Source organism: Astatotilapia calliptera, chromosome 23 (genome assembly GCF_900246225.1).
Source record: "Astatotilapia calliptera chromosome 23, fAstCal1.2, whole genome shotgun sequence".
NCBI classification, from domain to species: domain Eukaryota; kingdom Metazoa; phylum Chordata; class Actinopteri; order Cichliformes; family Cichlidae; genus Astatotilapia; species Astatotilapia calliptera.
In genome coordinates this window covers 16,584,862-16,602,424 of record NC_039323.1, presented here as the reverse complement: position 1 = coordinate 16,602,424, position 17,563 = coordinate 16,584,862, and the positions used below count along the sequence as shown (strand labels likewise).

Genomic DNA, 17,563 nt, shown 5'->3' with positions numbered 1-17,563 from the left:
ACTAGCATTAGCATGTTGCGGTTTTGCATAAAGTGGCTCCTGCTGCTAGTCATGCTCGCAGTATAGTTGTAATTTGAAGAATTAACCAGCTAGCTACTATAGCAGCTGGTTACAACTAGCACTGTTTCTGTCACAGATATCGTCTATATTCACTCAGCACACATTATTTTCTTTCCTGTATATCTATTCTTTCTTCCATCCCATTTACATTTGACAAATAAACAGAAATTTCTCACGGCATGCTCACGAGGTTTGTGGTGACACGCTTTGTTTGACTAAGATGTTTTTAGTTTATGACAAGAAATTAAGCCAAAGGAGAAACTACTAGAAATCTTATCATTTATATTTGCTTAAAATGCATTCAAATAGTTTCCATATACTTGCCAACATATTTTTAAGCTGACTATTAGTAACATTTTCTGGGCATTAACTATCAGATACATCCATGTAAATCGGTAGCGTGCTGCAAGTAGCATGAGGAGTTTTGTGATTAATATGATTAACATACCAGCTACACGTGATTTAATGTTAATTTATATTTGGGGAAATGCTTATGAGCTCCTCATACTTTATAACCACATAGAAAGGACTCTATACACAGCTTTAATATATTTCTATCTTTAACTTTGAGCACATATTGTTAATCTTAATACTGGGTTGATGAGATCAGGCATTCATAGACAAAGTGTATGCTTTTCCCACAGGATAGACCCTTCTATTTTTCCCCTCTCTCATTCTTTCCTCATCTCTGTCCTCTCTGTCCTTAATCCATCTCCCTACCATCTCAACGCTCCCATGCCGACTTGAAGGCTTGTCCTTGAAGTGTTTTTTTTCTTTTTTTTGCTGTGGCCTTGCTTGTGTTGTTATGGTGTGTTCCCTCTTAAAAAGAACTACCTCTTCTGTCAGGTCACTTACCATCATCCTCTACTCCTTTTTATCATTTTCCTCTTTGTTTCTGTGTTTTTTCATACTTAAGGCAGACCCACTTCCATGCTCTAGCAGTTGACCTTCAGCATTTTAGTTAAGTGGAGCCCATTTACAAAAAGCTCTCTTCACCTGTCTGCACTGAGTGCCCTTATCTGCCTTCCCTATAATTTTCTATGCAACGAACTGGCTGATATTATTGCAGAGTCTGAATATTGCTCTATTATGTCTTCTTTTTTTAATGCTTGATTTTTTTGGGGGGTTCTTTTTTTATTGGAACTGCAGTCTGGGCTGTGCATCCTCATTCTTAAGTGCTGTTTGAATTTTGAATACTACATTTTGTAATGGCATCAACATTGACTTGATGCTTTCTTGTCTTTGCAGATATCTTCAGTGATCTGTGTACAGCAGCTCTCTCCGACTCTGAAAATGAAGCCAGTACATGGGGAGATGTGTCTCAGGACAGCAAATAAACATGGATGACCACTATAGTTCATTATATTTAACTACAAATATGGCTGATGACTATAACTGTAGGTTTTTTTAACTGTAATTTCCTAAGCTGGACAATTCTAGGTTTTCTACTTGTAGCTCTTATTAATGAATTTGCAAATATGGCCTGCTATTGTTTTTCAAATGTAGTTTTTTTTTAGAAAAAAGCCTGCCTGAATGCCACAGTAGGAAAGCCATATAAGGTTTTTAATTCAAGGAAGTGCCAGCATGTCTCTGTGGGGAACTGAAGCTTTCATGGATGCTGAACTGAAAGTTAAATCATTACTTTCTGTGGAGAATGCTGGATGCCTGGAAATGTAAAACCTTTTCTGACCTGGATAACCTTAGGGAAAGTGACAATTTCCATGTGCTGGTTGTAAGCAGGCTTTGGGGAGGCGGCCTGGTTTGCTGTTACCCTGCACTGAAGCAGAACTCTTTAAGATCAAATTCTTACACTGATGCCCAAATGTTTCAGCATTTCATGTTCAAAATATATATAATTAATTGCAAGTTGTTTTCTTTGGTTTTCTCAATCCTAGTGGAGCACGCACACGAATTATATCAAGTATAGAGTTGCTTCAGAGACTATTCTGACTACTCCTATGTTTTCACACTCGTACAGGTTTTCAACCACCATCATGTGTGTCCTTTGCATGTTTTCCCTGTGTTTGCGTGGGTTATCTCCGGATACTCCAGCTTCCTCCCACAGTCCAAAGACATGCAGTTAGTGAGGATAGGTTGACTGGCAACTTAAATTGCCCCTAGGTGTGGTTGCAGATGTGAATGTGAATGCAAATGGTTGTCTGTGTCTATGTGTTAGCCCTGCGACAGATTGGCCACCTGTCCAGGGTGTACCCTGCCTCCCGTCCTAAGACAGCTGGGATAGGCTCCAGCCCCCCTGCGACCTTGAAACGGATAAGCAGAAGAGAACGGATGGATGGAAACTTAAAAATCAAATATTACAAAACCGTCTTTGTCACTTTTAAGTTTGCTTTGTTAAGTTTCCGCAACCATTAGACATTAAGTAAATTTTCCAGACACCAAGCTACTTCTAAGTGTGTGGGAAGGGTCCATAGACCATGTAGATTGTTGCCGACATGGTTCATCTTTTGGCGGATTCTCCCATCAGTGACTGTTCTCACTCGGTTATGTAGTTTGCCTGAAATTATAACTTTAGGAATTGCTGGATTAGTTTTTTTTGTTTGTTTATTTCTTTGTTTTTCCATTTTACAATATTTAATGGCACTGAGGTCAGCTTAATTAATAAAGAAAAGTCTGATTCCCCCCCCCCCCCGTGTATATAAATTCCTTGTGTATATTTAAATCTATTTAATAATAGGTCAGTGAATGGATCTGAATACTTTCTGAAGTAACTCTATTGTTTCAACTTCCCCACTGTCTGTTAGACTCACAAACAATGTGTGTAATTTGCCAAATGGCTGGAAATTACTCACCAAACAACCAGAGAGCTAGGGCTGAACACATCGGTTTGCTGAATGCAATAACATATGAATATAGCCTTTGTTTTTATGTCATACGGGGACAGAAACTGGAAGAAGACTTGAAGTCAATTTGTCTTCTGGTAACAAGTAAAGAACTGTGCAGATTGTGTATCATTAACTGTCTAAAAACAGCTTTTTGCTCCATGCAAAAACAAAGTTGATGAGAGTGGTGTGTTGATGAGACCTAAGTGCAAAGAGAAGGCTGTAATACTAAAAGAACTCAGCAGAACTGCAGAGTTGGATGTCACTAGAAGCAAACCCGTTTAATTTACACATATCTGTCTCATTGTTCATATAAAATGCATTCATTTGTTCAGTTTTAGTTCCAAAGTCTGCTGCTGTATCAGGGGTGCAAAATGTGGGGAAAAGTCATTCAAGAAGAATTTCCTTTATCAGTTAATGATAGCTAATTAATCAGAAAATACATGAGAAGTAAAACAATCATGTTTTCCATTTTATGCTCTATATAGCTTCAATGAATAGCACACAGAAGAAGTCAAAAGGCTTTTGATGGAGATGAAGCATTAATGTTTAAGGAAATGGAATTATCTCTACGATGTGTTGAGCTGCATGCCACCGAGATAAAGTAAGACTCATTTTTACATAATGAGATTTTCACTACCAATCTTGTTAAGAACATTTCACATTGATTCCCTGCATGCCAGCTGCTATTCAAAGACAGGACTTATGGTATTCATACATAGTTTCTGATTTGTGTGCATGCACTGTACAATAGCTAGAAAATGTGCTTTCTAAGCAATCTAATCCCAGATATGAGTTTCTGCAAGGGTGACTTCATGCCACTGTGAGAAAGCTCATTTTTAAATTGAGAACATTCCAAATATTGTATTAATTTACGCTCACAGATTCCCTATTGAGGAATTATTTTATCTCTGTGTTTGTGTTGCCTTAACTAATTCGTAGAAGCATACTCACTGAGAAACCCAATTGATCATATTCCAACCTTGGAATTTATTGAAGGATTTAGTTTTTCTGCTGAATCCAAGCAATAGTTCAGCTTTGCAACATGTTATTGGATTCATGAGAGTTGTTTGAGGTCCAGCTGAAAGTGCTTACACCCGTGTTTTTGCTGCTGAGAAGTTAGCATATGTTCCCACCTTCAGTTTTGTAGGTGAAATGCATTTCTCTGACAGATAGCACTCATGCCCTTTTTTCTCCCCAAAGTAAACTTCACTATGTTGTAGAAAAAGTCAGGGAAGTTTGTTTTTCTTTTTTCAGGGAAAATATTTTTAGTAAACAGCACCATTTTTTCTAAGGTTTCATAAGGTGTATAATGTTTTTTTGGTGTTGTTGTTCTTTTGGATCTGTAGACTGGACATAGGACTTGGTGAGGGCCACGGACGCATTTGACAAATGTAAACAAACATCAGTGTTAGCATAATTTTGAGGGATCCATTTTATGTATAACTGCTGTATTGCCGTACTCCATTGCTCCCTCACAGGCTTTTCAACACTGTATTGCATTTCTACTGCTAGGATGAATTGTATAGACTAGTCACTGCGGAAGCAGAACTGTAGCTGCAGATAAATGGCATATTATATCACAGCAAGGATAATGCAACACAAACGCTGCCATTCTGTCAAATGCTGCTGGCATTTCACACATGTACATCATGTCCCTTGGTTTGATGCCTCTGTGAATCAGCCATAAAGATATTTGAGACTGAGAGATAACTGTCCTTTTCTAAACAAAGAACACATCTGGAAGTTAAAAATGGAAAGCCATAAGGGTGTACTCACACCAGGCACAGTTTCCTACTACCATGCCTGGGCACAATATCCCCATTTCCTCACTGCCCCATGGTCATGCTGCTCTTAGCAACCTGGTCCAGTTCATCTCAGTATTTCAACTCAACTCTTTCCTGCTCACTCTGTGCATCATTCACACACACTTTTGAAAACAACGTTTAAAGAGCATAATGAGGTTTGTGATTTAATGTAGCTTAAAAGCAATATTTTGGGAGTTATGAGAAACTGCCCCCTCACATGCCTTGCAGATTACCTTACATGGTGATTTTTGCATAAATGATGGAGTTCTTTCTTGGGTGTGGTTTAATGATCGCTCTAGGTGGAATCAAGTACTGATTAACATACTGCTTAATATAACTGATACTCTCATTTTACTTGCACATATTGATTTAAGGACTTGACTATGTTTGACAAAGGTTGTGGTTTAGATTAAATATACCTCTTCATTATCTGAAATCTATGCGTTTAAAAGAAAATGATGGTTACCTAGTGTGGTTAAACACGTGAAATGGTATTTGTAAGTATGTATTATATGTAAATAGTTTAGAGTAAATTCATCTCATAGTTGCCATATATCTATATCATTGTAGCACCAACAACAAAGGAATTTTGAATGTATGTGTGAACTGCCAGTGTCTTTGTCAAAAAGGCATCATTTGACATCCTCTGAATGAGAACTGGCTGGAAAACGACTTATTTGATTTTCATTTAGATGGTAAATCTTAGAAATGGAAACAAGAAAACCAAAAGATATCAAACAGCAAAGTCTTCATACAATGCATGTTAGAACATAAGATTGAACCTTGTTACAAACCACAAGTAAGTAGCGTTGATCAGTCTTTGAAAAGACAAGTTTAAGATGAGCAGTGGATGGATAGATGCTTAGAAGGGTTCATGGGTGGATGAGAAGTGAATGGATACATGAGAATTCCAAAGGATGGATGAGAAAAATTGGCTTGACAGACTGCTGTGTGACGGGCGAGGCATGGATAGATTGTTGGTTAGAAGAGTGAATGGACAGATTTGACGACACTGTAAATGGGTTAGCATTTGCAAGAGAAAGCAAAACTAAAGTGAAGTTGATATGCTTTGATATTCTGATTATACAGAAATGCAGTCCTCTTGAATATGCTGTATATTTTGTTCATGCTATGTTTAAAATATATCTTTGCAATGAAAATATTTCTCTTGTACTGCCATATTTAAGCATATTATAGAATGTATCAAGTCTGTATATTGTATCTGTCATCTGATGTACATATTGCATTGCTTTGTTGTGATAATATGCATTTGCAATGTAAATTTTGTCACAGTTTCATTTCTTATTTCAAATATATTCGATTATTCCTAACTTAGGCTAGATTGTTTTACTTCTGCTAAAAAAAAAGTTTCTACATGTGCAAGAAAAGTATATGCAAAGTCTTTTTATAAAACAGGATAATTTTACTGCTGGCATTTCACAGAGCAATCTCTATTTCAATATCTGTTGTATTAGGGTCTCTCTCCCCCCCCATTATTCATTAGAGAAACCATTTTCACCCAGTAAATTAATGTAATCTACCAAATAACACACAGCAACTTTGGTAAGCACAAACAGAAGGTTCCAATCTATAAACGAAGTGGCTTTGTTTCTGAATGGCCTCAAAATACATTGTTTGCATCTGTCTTGGGAATAATAAAGATTGTGTTGAAAAGTCCACAGATTGCATTTACCCCACAATCAAAATGAGCAAACAAGTCGTTTTATTTCTTTATTTGATTTAATTTATTAATTTGGTGCCAAATCCCAACGATTGTCATCTCAAGTCACATATAGTTATATGAAGATCTCCCTCATGAGTAAGCAGTTAGAGGCAAAACTCCCACTTAAGAGGCAGAAACTTCCAACAGATCAAGGCTCAGGGAGGGCAGCCATCTGCCATGGCCAGGAAGGTTGAGAGGAATGAGAAGAGAGAAAAGAAGAGCACAGAGAGAACGTAAGCACCAGTTCCACTAATGTAACATTTTCCCAAACTAAAAACTATAGCAGGAAGTGCAGGGCTGGTCAATTGTTCCTGCTTTATAACTATAAATGTAGTAAAACATATCTTTTTAGCCCATGACACAAACTAAAATGCTGAGAAAATGTTACTTACAGTATATCATTAACATTAACGTGACTGCAGCAAACTCATTCTTTTACAAACCTCTAAGAGGAAATCTTTCCCAGTCATCACTGATGTAATTGCAAGGTATCTATACATCCTTGACATTTTTTTATTGTCAGTTGTCAATGTAGATTCATCAGAGGAGTAAAACACATACATTCTACTTGTACTGTAACAGGAAATTTGCCGTGCCTGTAAAAGTAGTTGGATACAGCCTCTTTGTTATCGGTTGAACCGAAGATTGAACCCTGTAGACTAATAATTCAGCAAACATAAGCCCTGAGACTAAGAAAAAAAAAGGCACAGGGAGAATATAAAGGAGATGTGATTTCCAACACCTCACCATGTTCCCGATCTACCAGACAAGACTCGTGTGAAGAAAAGATGGGTGTTCAAACAAGATGTTATTAAAGTCTGTGCCAGCAGGCGGTGAATTCAGGGGCTGTCAGAGAAGAATCCTCTGCTTGTCATCGCAGCTTGTTTTATTTTGATTTAAAACTGTATTAAAATGATTTAAGGCTGTATTGAAATGAAAGGCAATTATTGCAAGTTGGGTTGTTAAAGAGAAAGACAAAGAGATAAAACAGGCAGTATCGTCACTCTTCACACATTAAAGTATGTGATGAAATACAAGCATCATGAAAAGCCCTGGTTTATTTCTATTCTGTTGTCAGTGATCGGTGGCTTCTCAGGTATGTTGGAGGGTTGGCATTGCATCATTATCATTCAAACTGAGTCTCTGATCCCCCTTCAAGAGGAAGAGAGCAGGCTATTAATGTTAGACTTGAAGCATAATGTATTCTCTCTGTATTTGACTGGTGTGAACTCTTTTTTTTCCTATTCACTACCCCTAGATGAAAACATAATTTAAAGAGATAAGATGAGTGTTTTAAAGTCTTAAATGCTCCAGATTGTCTTTCTGGCCTCAGACATTGACATGGAATTAAGTTAGGTTCCCATTTTTATCAGAGTGCTCGCGGGTGTCTTCTAAAAACATGCATTATGCAAGAAACATAAAGAAAGAAACCAACTAAAGTGTGTATATTGCTTATATTTAACATTCAATATACATCTTGAACATAGTCTCGATCAATTCTTCTTATTAAAACTAATAAATCATTATCTGAATGCTTTCTAATTCCCAGTAATAGTTCATCTGCTTTTTAGTGCAAGTATCTAATAAGCCATTTAGCAGCTTGCTTAATTTAGGCATGTACACATGGTCGAAAAAAATGGCTGAAACTAAAGAGCAGCATCAGAACAGGGAGAAAAAGCCATGTAAGTGACTTTGATCGTGACATGGTCGTTGGTGCCAAACAGCTGGTGTGACCTACACAACTATCTCTAGGGTTCACAGAAAATATTCAATATTCTTAGAAATCAGAGGTGAATGATAAGGCTGCTTTGAGCTGACAAGAAAGCAACACAAATACTGTAACTGTTACAACCAAGACATGCAGAAGAAGTTCTCTGGCTGCACAACAGAAGAGACAATTAGAAGACCGCACCATGTGACCCTCATGTCAGCTAAAAATTGGACAGTAAAGTTTGAAAAGATATTGCCTAGCCTGATGAGTCTTGATTTCTGCTACAACATTTGGATGGTAGACCTTGAATTTGACATAAACAAGATGACAGCATGGATCCATCCTGCATTGTATCAATGGTTTCACTTGTTGGTGGTGTGATGGTGTATGGCATATTTTCTTGGTACACAGCAACTGAGAATTTTTGAAATGCTAGATCCCACTTGAGTATTGTTGCTGACCATCCCCATCTATTTATGACTACAGTTTACTAATCCCCTGATGGCTGCTGCAAATGACCTCCACAATAACAAGATCGCATTCCAATAGAGCATCTTTGGGATGCGGACGAACATGGACGAAACTTTCTGATGAATGTTTCTAGCACCTTCTTGAATTCACAGACAACTCTGTGGATTCAAACAGTTCTGGCAAAAGAGGTTCTCACCCAGTACTAGCAAGGTGCACTTAATAAAGTGAATGTAGAAATCATAAATAAGAAAACTATCAGGAAAACATTTTTCTGTAAGTTTATGGTCTCGGCCTCTAGCTTCACATCTTCTTCAGTGCACTGTGATATTCATTTTTTAAATAATTGTCTATTTTGCATAAAGTGGTCTTCTGCTGTTATAGCCCACACACCTCTAGCTACAACATTTTTCCGTTTTTTGTTCACCACAATCCCAATAAGTAGTTACCTTTCTGTCACCTATACCAGCCTGGAAACCTCTGCTATCAACTATCCCTCCACAGAACTGCCACCCACAGATTTTTTTTCCCCCACAGGAGAGCAGCGGTTTCAGAAACACTGAAAACAACCTGTCTGTCTGAATATGTAGGTGTGCGTTCATAATGAAGTACTTAGGTTGTGGGTGACAGAGCACTAAAGAGAGGGGACTGAGCTTGAACTTTAAAGGTTTGAGGAAGACAAAGCTGCATAGAAGAAGATAAGGTCCTGACAAAGCTTTGTTCTGTGGCGTGAACCTCCTGAGGGCTAAATACAGAAAGACAGAGACCGAATGTGTGTGTATCAGTTAGATGACTGCAGGAGTGGTTCGACAGCTCAGGAATGCGAAAAGCATACTAAGGCTCTCACAAAAGTCAAAGCAGTGGAAGAAAAACAAAGGAATTGCTGGAAGTCACTGTCTTCACTGTCTTCCAGACCAAGTGCTGCTAGCCAAAGGGCCACTGATGTGTGTGTGTGTGTGTGTGTGTGTGTGAGAGAGAGAGAGAGAAGGAGTCTGAACATTTCATTGGGAAAAATATAAAATAAATGTATTTAAATTTGTTTTCCAAGGGAAAGAAAGATGTGGTGCATAGTTCAAACACAGTTCATTCATGTTAGTTATTGCTACTTTTTAAGAGGAATCGTATTGTGGTTATAAGTCACTGGAACAAATCCAATGTTATGCTAAAACAGCTAAGTAGTATATTGTGGCTGGAAACCCAAGCAAAGCAAAGCTAATTTGCAAAGTCTTTTGCTGTTAGTGAGTGTGCTCTTATCAATAATGAATCAGTAGTGGTTCAGGTTAGAGTTCCTCTCCTCACGTTGAAGAAATCCCTGAAAATCTAACTCATCAATTAGATTTTGTTTTTGATAAAAATGTTCATTTCATATGTTAAAGGATTTGGATGTAACTCTGTATCTTTGCACCCTTTAGTATGTGTGGATATAATATTAGCTCAATATTAGTTCTATAGGGTTCTACAGGCTTGTCCCTAGTTTATTATGTAGAAAACCTTGACTGTCTGGATCTGTATATTTGGGAGTGCAGTCGGCATAATTTCATTCCAAAGTGGAAATCCTCACAAATGACAGTTAATGCATATTTTGCTCCCAATATGTTTTAAAACAATGTGGATGTAAAGGTTAACAATTTAATTTCATTGGAGGTTTTTTAAAAGAAGGCCACCGGCAAAAGATAAATAAGTTATTTTTCTGCTGAGAAATGAGCGTTGTCCCCTTCAATGAAAAATGAAAGGGATATATAACATTCTTTGGGTACCATGTATGTCTGCATATACATATGCAGATACTATATCCATAGACAAGAGACACGATTCTTGTAACCAAAGCCTTTCTTCATTTCCATTTGTGGTCTGTTTGCTGTCTGAGTATAACTGACAAATTACATTTTCAGGCTTTGAGTGCCCGCAGGCAAATAGTCTGTGTGTAGAGCAAAGGAAGAAGACCGGCCAATATGCAATTTCAAAACCATCATTTATCATGACAATGATTTAGCTTTTCATCAGTTTTCTTCAACTTTACTTTCATCAACATTAAACTGTGGACAATGAATTATACTTGTATACTCGTTAGTCAAGATATGCGCTGGCTGTACCTAAGCCCCAAAATATTTGCTGTTGTCCCGAGTCATCAGATGAGAGTGGATGGGGTTGCAGATTTGGAACCATGGCCACTGGGAACACTTGAAAGTGCTAACACAACAACCACATCATTTCTATCAATGGAATGATCCACTTTCCTGTCTAATGGTCCTATAAGAGTTTCCTGAATCATTACTGCTATGAGTTTTGCTTTTTTCTGCTTAGCTAATGGCTCTTTTGTATCTTTTATAACCAGAGGAAGTAGTGTCAGATTACCCAGATAGTTCCTTCAGGTTGTCGGTGGTCTGTGTACTGTTGTCGAGACCCACAAAGATTAACCAAATATCCACACCATTTTGAGTATGGCTATATAAACCCCACAAACCCACATCCAAGGCAGTCCCAGAGGAGAGTTCTTTGGATTACCTTGGAATAATTATGAAAACAAGTTAACTATTAAAATAATAATAGCTTAAAAAGTGTGACATGCTGCATATGATACTTATGTATAAAGCATAAAATAAATATGTTGGACTGTGCACTTATGAGGATGGATTTGTGTATTTGTGTGTGCATATGTATGAGCCTAACCTAAGGAGCTAAGGCATAGGGGTTAGTATTTTCCTGGGAAGAGTTCACTGTCAGTGTGAACACTTTTGCATTGCTTTTCTTTTTCTCTCTCTCATAATGGAGAGCAAGCAAAAGTGTGAAAGGAGAATTACAAACATTTCACACATATTTTATTACAGAGCTGGATTTTGATATAGGATACACCCATGGGTTATAGTCACCAGCATAAATGCAACAGGGTGTGTTGTTTTAGATCATTCTGCTATGTTAAGAATAAAATAGCAAAAAACCCCAAAACAAAACAGCAACAACAACAAAAGCATTTTCAGGACTGCACAGGAAACCAACAGCTGTGTAGGTATGCATGAACACATGAAATTAATGCATTTCACATTAAAATTTGTTGTCATTATTAGTGGGTTATGTTTAAACTGTTTAACTAATATTTGTATGTCAGCAGTAGGCCTATCACATGTCCCATGTACTGCTTTGGAATATTTTTTTAAAAAAATGCTGGAATAAATAATCAGGATCTGCAGAGAATTTAAAAAAAAAATATTTTGGAAGCAACGGTTCAGGTTTATTTCTTAAATTAAAAACCAACACAACCTATGTGGAGAGAGAGCGAGAGAGAAAGAGACTTTGAACCTTCTTTTTTGTAAGCGATTCAGTTTCCCATGGAACCTGAATGTAACATCACTGGGTGTATGCAGAGTGCAGACTGTCTGCATACTGCTGTTGTGCGCATCGTTATTTGAATGAGCGGACCAATCAGGGGCCTCGCTGGACGGAAGCGTTCAGCTTCCTGTCACTCTTACCCAATCAGCGCGCTGTCCTGTTGTTTGTCTTGCTTTTTGAATTGAGCTGGAGCAGCACACTGACACCGTCTCTGCAATAGTGTCGAGTAGTTAGCTGTCAACAAACTGAAGTAGTCATTTTGGACTATTGTCATTTATAAAGACCAACATGCATTGATACTAGACCTGTGATTTTACGGAGCGATGTTACAGCTGTTTTAAAGAGCGTTTTGAACCGAAGAGGAATTGTGACGAGTTCTTAATTGTGTTGTTGACTTACTAGCTTGGTGGCTAGCTAGGTCAGCTAGAAAGCTTGTTAAATATTACTGATTCAGCGGCCAGTTGAGATTCATTAGCTAGTTTTTTTTTTTTTTAGAAGGCATCAAAACAGTCGGTAAGTCTGCATTTTTATTACTGTACTTTTTGAGAGGCGCCATGTTAAATATTAAACGTTAGTAGCGTAAATAGCTAACGTTAATTGAGCTAGCCCTTTTTTGGATATCATCTTCCTTTGAGTTGTTAGGCTTATTCTGCAGTAATTTGAACTATGCTATTTTTCTAGCTCTTGCGTTTAAATCTAAATTTAAACGCAAGAGCTAGAAAAATGAAGCTTCTTTATAAAATATGTGTTTAACGGTGTGGGTTTGAAAGGGATTGTTGTCACGATACTTTTTGTCCTCTTGCAATAAACACTAACATTGGATTCTGTTTTTAATAATATTTCCTTAATTGCTTACAACTTTTATAAAGAAGAAGTTTCACTGTTAACAGCTTTTATGCCAGTTTTGTCCAAATATGTTGCATTGCCTAGAGTTGAACTTAACAAGCACTTCTAGTGTCTGAAATCGTGACAAGTTGTGCCACTTTCTTCAGTTGACATCTTTCTTCTTACTTTCCTAGTTGGTATACCTCTTTTCTCTAGCCTTTCTGCCTCGTTGTGTTGTCTCTCTGTGCCTCTGTTCTACCCTGTAACTTCTGAAAGTTTGGTGCCTCCTTAGGTTCCTGCCATGGCTGACAGCAGCATATTGACTTTAGGGACAGCTCGGAGTCTGTTGGTGGATTCTTCGGTCTATGATTCCAGGATTGCTGAAACCACCAAGGATCATGTATTTCTGGGCATGGGATGTGAAGATGGGGAAGGTCAGTGCATACTTTCTTTTTTTCTTCCTTGCCTAAATTTCTAAAACAGACTCTCAAAGTCAAAATGCAGCTAAGTGATCTTCAGTTTTTTCTCCAAATCAAGTCTTTGGTTACAACAAAGAAATCTTATAGTTAACATTATGCTGTAGAAAAACAAAGGCAAAAGTCACTAGTCCTAGAGACTTAATCTTGGATTTATTGATGCATTCACTTCACTCAGTTGTCACTTTAGTTTCAGCTAGTGTAACCATTTAAATACAACATCACTGAAAAAAAAATTGTACTGTTTAGTTCCCATGGAGTAGGTAAGATTTTCCCATTACCTGGACTTTGATCCTGTCAAAGGTTGGGTTTGTTTTTTTGCTCTTTAGTTTAGCCTACTTGATGACAAATGCATGGGCAAAATATTAAAATTACTTTTAAGTACTCAAAATTAATTTACAAGAGTCACAGTTTAAAATAACTAATGTTAAATGAACACCTCCTTAGCTGTTGTGTTATGCCTCAGGTACTGTGTGAAACTATTACTGTGTACACAGGGTAGTTCTGTTAAGTCTTAAACCTCCTATCCTCCTGTCCTATCCTCACATCTTTGTTTCTGTTTTTGAAAATTTGAGGAAAGACAGTTTTCAAGAAATCAGAAAATCTTTCCTCTAAACTACTCACTAAAGCAACATCTGTTTTTGATTGTCTTTATAAGGCATCCGTGTGCCAAACCACACCCGACGGTTATGCGAAAATAAGCGAAACTTGGCCTGGCCCACTCAGTACATTTGCCAGGGAACCTCAACATTACCTCAGGAGAGCAAGTGCTTATGTTTTTTATTTATTTAGTTCATTTTATTTTTTGTGGCTCATCTGTTCACATTTTTCCGTTTATTACAATTTACTCACCACTGTCAGCCTTTCACATCAAAGCAAACACCGAAAGTGGCTCCATTACTTCTGGTGTTTGGCATATCACCCAGTTTCTTTAACTTGGCACAAACAGTATGCATACTAAGGACATGCTTGAGGCGTGACTATGATATGTCAGTGTGGGAGCCTAGAGATTTCTAGATACAGAAGCAGATCTGGGCACTAATGGAGAATATTTCTATTCCAATGTTTTGTTTAGTTTTTTTTCTTTCCAGTACCACATGAAATTTAGGAGAAACTGTAGTGACTTAAGTACCCCAGTCACAAGTATAAATGGCTTAGGCACCATATTGATGCTGGTGATTGCAGTGAGCAATCCACCAGCCAGTGTATTGGTTTTAATAGAACCGGTTGTTCTTCCTCCAAAGTTACCTACTGACTCCTGAATTTTCCTAAAGGGATTCATTTGACTGTTAAATATGACTTTTTTTGAAAAGCTGCAATAATGAAAACTTGCAAATAATAATAATTAATGATTTCCTGGTTGATTTTTATTTATTTATTTATTTTTATATGGCTGGAGGTTGGGTACAGGTAACTGTCAGGGTTTGGATCAGACACTGATAATAAGCTGCAACTGAGTTCATTTTAGGCTTGTTTGACTGTCACTCAAAATGAGAACGGAAGACAAAAACAACAACTTTTCTTCTCCCCAGAGACAACCTGCTGCCTTGATCAGTCGCTATCACATGGTTCCACATTCTGCTTTGTGTGTATGTGTGTGTGTGTGTTCAGTTGTTCTTGATTCTCCTTTCCATTTTCCTGTTGCTCACTCTGGCTCTATTCTGTTCATCTCTGTCAGATATGCTGCCAAAAGTGGAGACACGGGTTGTTCTGGTGGGAGAAGCAGGCAGAAATAGAGAGCTGGCCAAAGCACTGCAGGTACATCGTTTTCTCTCAACCTTACACTTCCACTGTGCATCTATTAAGGTTGCAGACCTCCATGATCTGAGCTGGTCAACATCACTGTTCTGTGTTTTTTAAAAAACAAACAAAAAAAGTAGGTCACAGGCCAATACACTGAATCCACTAGACTTTTGTCAATGTGTGGTGTTAGCTGAAATGTTTGGCAGAATGGCCTTGTAATTTATCCAAATATCAGATTTCTTAGATTAGAAAGTCTTTTGGTACAGCACAAATTGGAACATGATGGATGGGTCCTATAGATGTCTTGAAAATGCAAATAATTGTGGCACCAGACTATACGCGTCTGTTTAATTAGATTTATTCTATGTAATTATGCACAAATCAAGAAACATGGCATGTCATTAACTGGTTCATATACTGCATATTTACTGTGTAAATATACATTACAGTACTGTGTAACTGTAGCTGAGGGTGTTCTGACCACTTTTATCTATTAATGAATGACTTGTTGTCTTTTGTCTTCTATTTTAAAACTAGCGTAATATTGTTATTTGGGCTGAAACGATTTATTAAGCAGCCTTGTCCATAATGTTGTCATAATTTAATGTGGAACCAGGGTCTGTATACACACAGCGAAGAGCAAAGAAGCAAAGCTGTTAGGCGGTAACTCCGGTGGAGTTTTTCTAGTGCCCAAATGATAGCGCTTGTTTTTGTCATCCCTATTAATTACTGTGAAATCCTTCATTAAACCAACTGTTTAATAAACTCTAACATAAAGAAACGTGAACTTTGTAAATGCTCCAATCCATTGCCGTTTGTAGTTAAATTAGGCAGCTTGCTGAAGGCTGACAGCAGCCATGCAATTTTACATGGCAGAAATACCTGTAAGCAGAACAAAAAGGGGAGAGTCTAAAGGTGGGTGAACTAGACCATATTTATTCCAAGGATTTTATAACATTTTTCAGATAACGATATAAATCACAAATATGTAACATTTTCTATAAATTATGTGAATCTCGGGCAGCTCGACTTGAGGGAAGTGTTTCCAGCTGCGCGTAGTGTACCTGGAGTCGAGTGTTTTAACCGATGCATGAAACGATACATTTTTAGACATAAGTTGTAACAGCCGCCGTTTTCTTTGTGAGCATTTATTACACGGCGTGCTGCGGGGAAAAGCCTGCTCTAACGTTTGAGTCTAAGGTTTATTTTTTAGCACCTGGCGGCTCTTTTTTAATTCTCATCCGTAAATAATCTGCTCTTTCACGTGATTCAGTTTATTTTGAAAAGTCTCAACAGGATCTTGAGCTTTATTGTGAAAGGTTTATGTGGAACATAAACAAGCGGACACGCGATGGTGTTACCGTCGTTGTTGCTAACCACAACGCATAAAACAGGCGCTTGTCCGTCAGTAGTGTGGTTATATTAAATATAAGAGAAAGGGAAAAAGAAGAAATAAATATAGCCACTACAGTGACCATCAAAAGGATGAAAAAATATTGCCATAAACAGTTTATTTTGCGACACCACGAAACAAAGATAGCGTAAAATGAGTAGTTTCGTCATCCGATATATATCGTTATATTGAACGTCAGTTTAATGTCTTGTTTCCAGCAGAACAAAAGTTTGCATCAAAGCACAGGGCAAATGTCAAAATGCTGATATGCTCAGTTTTAGTCACTGCAACCATCACATTCTCCCTTAAAGGCTTATAGACACAACCTCACATCAACACTAGCCAAATCTATTAAGAAGACAGAGTAAAGGTAATTTAAAAAAAAATAAAATCATTTTTTAACCCTTAGTTTAGGTTGCTTGTATGTCTTATTTTATTTTACTTTGACCTTGGACTGTCTTAGAGGTTATATATTTTTGCATTTAAGAAAATGTTTTCTTTAAAAACAAAATTCAATGTGGCTCATAAATGTAATTAAAGGGTTTACGTTTTTACCCCTCAGCTCTAAAAAGCTGATTTTGTACACAGGTAAACTTAAAAACCTTGCAAGTGTTAAAATGGAAACCAATAGCCAGTTAATTTAAAAAACAAAAAAAACCAAAACCCTGTGTATTTTCTCTTTTGAATGTTTATTATTGTTCACTAATTAGACAAAGGTATTTTTTTATCTAATTAATCAATGGAATAATCAATAGAATGCTCAATTGCTAAATGTCATATTAACTGACTGTTGCATTTGTTTAAAAAAAACAAAACATGATTCATTTTAGGACATTTTTGCAAGCAATGAATCATTAATGATAAAGAGGCAGTTGAGGAATAGGTTTTAATTGGTTTTAAACGCATTACCAGAGGCGTGTACTCTGATACAAGTTCATCATAGTTGGCTTTTCTTTGTGGATTCTGTGTATGTGACCTATGCAGAGTTGCTTGCGTGCTGTCCTCCATAAAACCAGCAGCGTGTTGCCTGATGACACTATGCAGTTGTAGAATAATTAGTTAAAAAGTCTGACTACAGGAAAGGGGGCAACAGTGGATTTCTTTACAAAGGATATATGTTTGGAGGGGCGTGGGGTGCTGGTGAAGTCAAAAACACGAAAAACATTGAGCGTAGGCGCAGTGGACAGTT

At 37.4% G+C, this 17,563-nt stretch overlaps 2 protein-coding genes across 12 annotated transcripts in view; both read left to right on the top strand.

Moving 5' to 3' along the window:
• Positions 1 to 1,926, top strand: part of mcf2l2 (MCF.2 cell line derived transforming sequence-like 2) — a 116,495-nt gene extending 114,569 nt beyond the window's left edge. For 5 of the 6 annotated variants that reach the window (XM_026158154.1, XM_026158153.1, XM_026158157.1 and 2 more), the window contains exon 35: positions 1,309 to 1,926. In XM_026158154.1, the coding sequence (XP_026013939.1) occupies positions 1,309 to 1,397 (89 nt within the window). In that variant the 3' untranslated portion in view covers positions 1,398 to 1,926. The remainder of the gene's footprint in view (positions 1 to 1,308) is intronic. The other variant, XM_026158159.1, reaches the window with a different exon arrangement.
• A 10,163-nt stretch (positions 1,927 to 12,089) lies between these two features.
• The window catches only part of ect2 (epithelial cell transforming 2), a 37,994-nt gene continuing 32,520 nt past the window's right edge, over positions 12,090 to 17,563 (top strand). For 3 of the 6 annotated variants that reach the window (XR_003271161.1, XR_003271160.1, XM_026158161.1), the window contains exons 1-3: positions 12,090 to 12,450; positions 13,055 to 13,196; positions 14,917 to 14,996. Coding sequence is in view for 3 of the 6 variants with exons in the window: in XM_026158161.1 (XP_026013946.1) it covers positions 13,064 to 13,196; positions 14,917 to 14,996 (213 nt within the window). In the remaining 3 variants the exon portion in view is untranslated. The remainder of the gene's footprint in view (positions 12,451 to 13,054; positions 13,197 to 14,916; positions 14,997 to 17,563) is intronic. The other 3 variants (XR_003271162.1, XM_026158163.1, XM_026158162.1) reach the window with 1 other exon arrangement.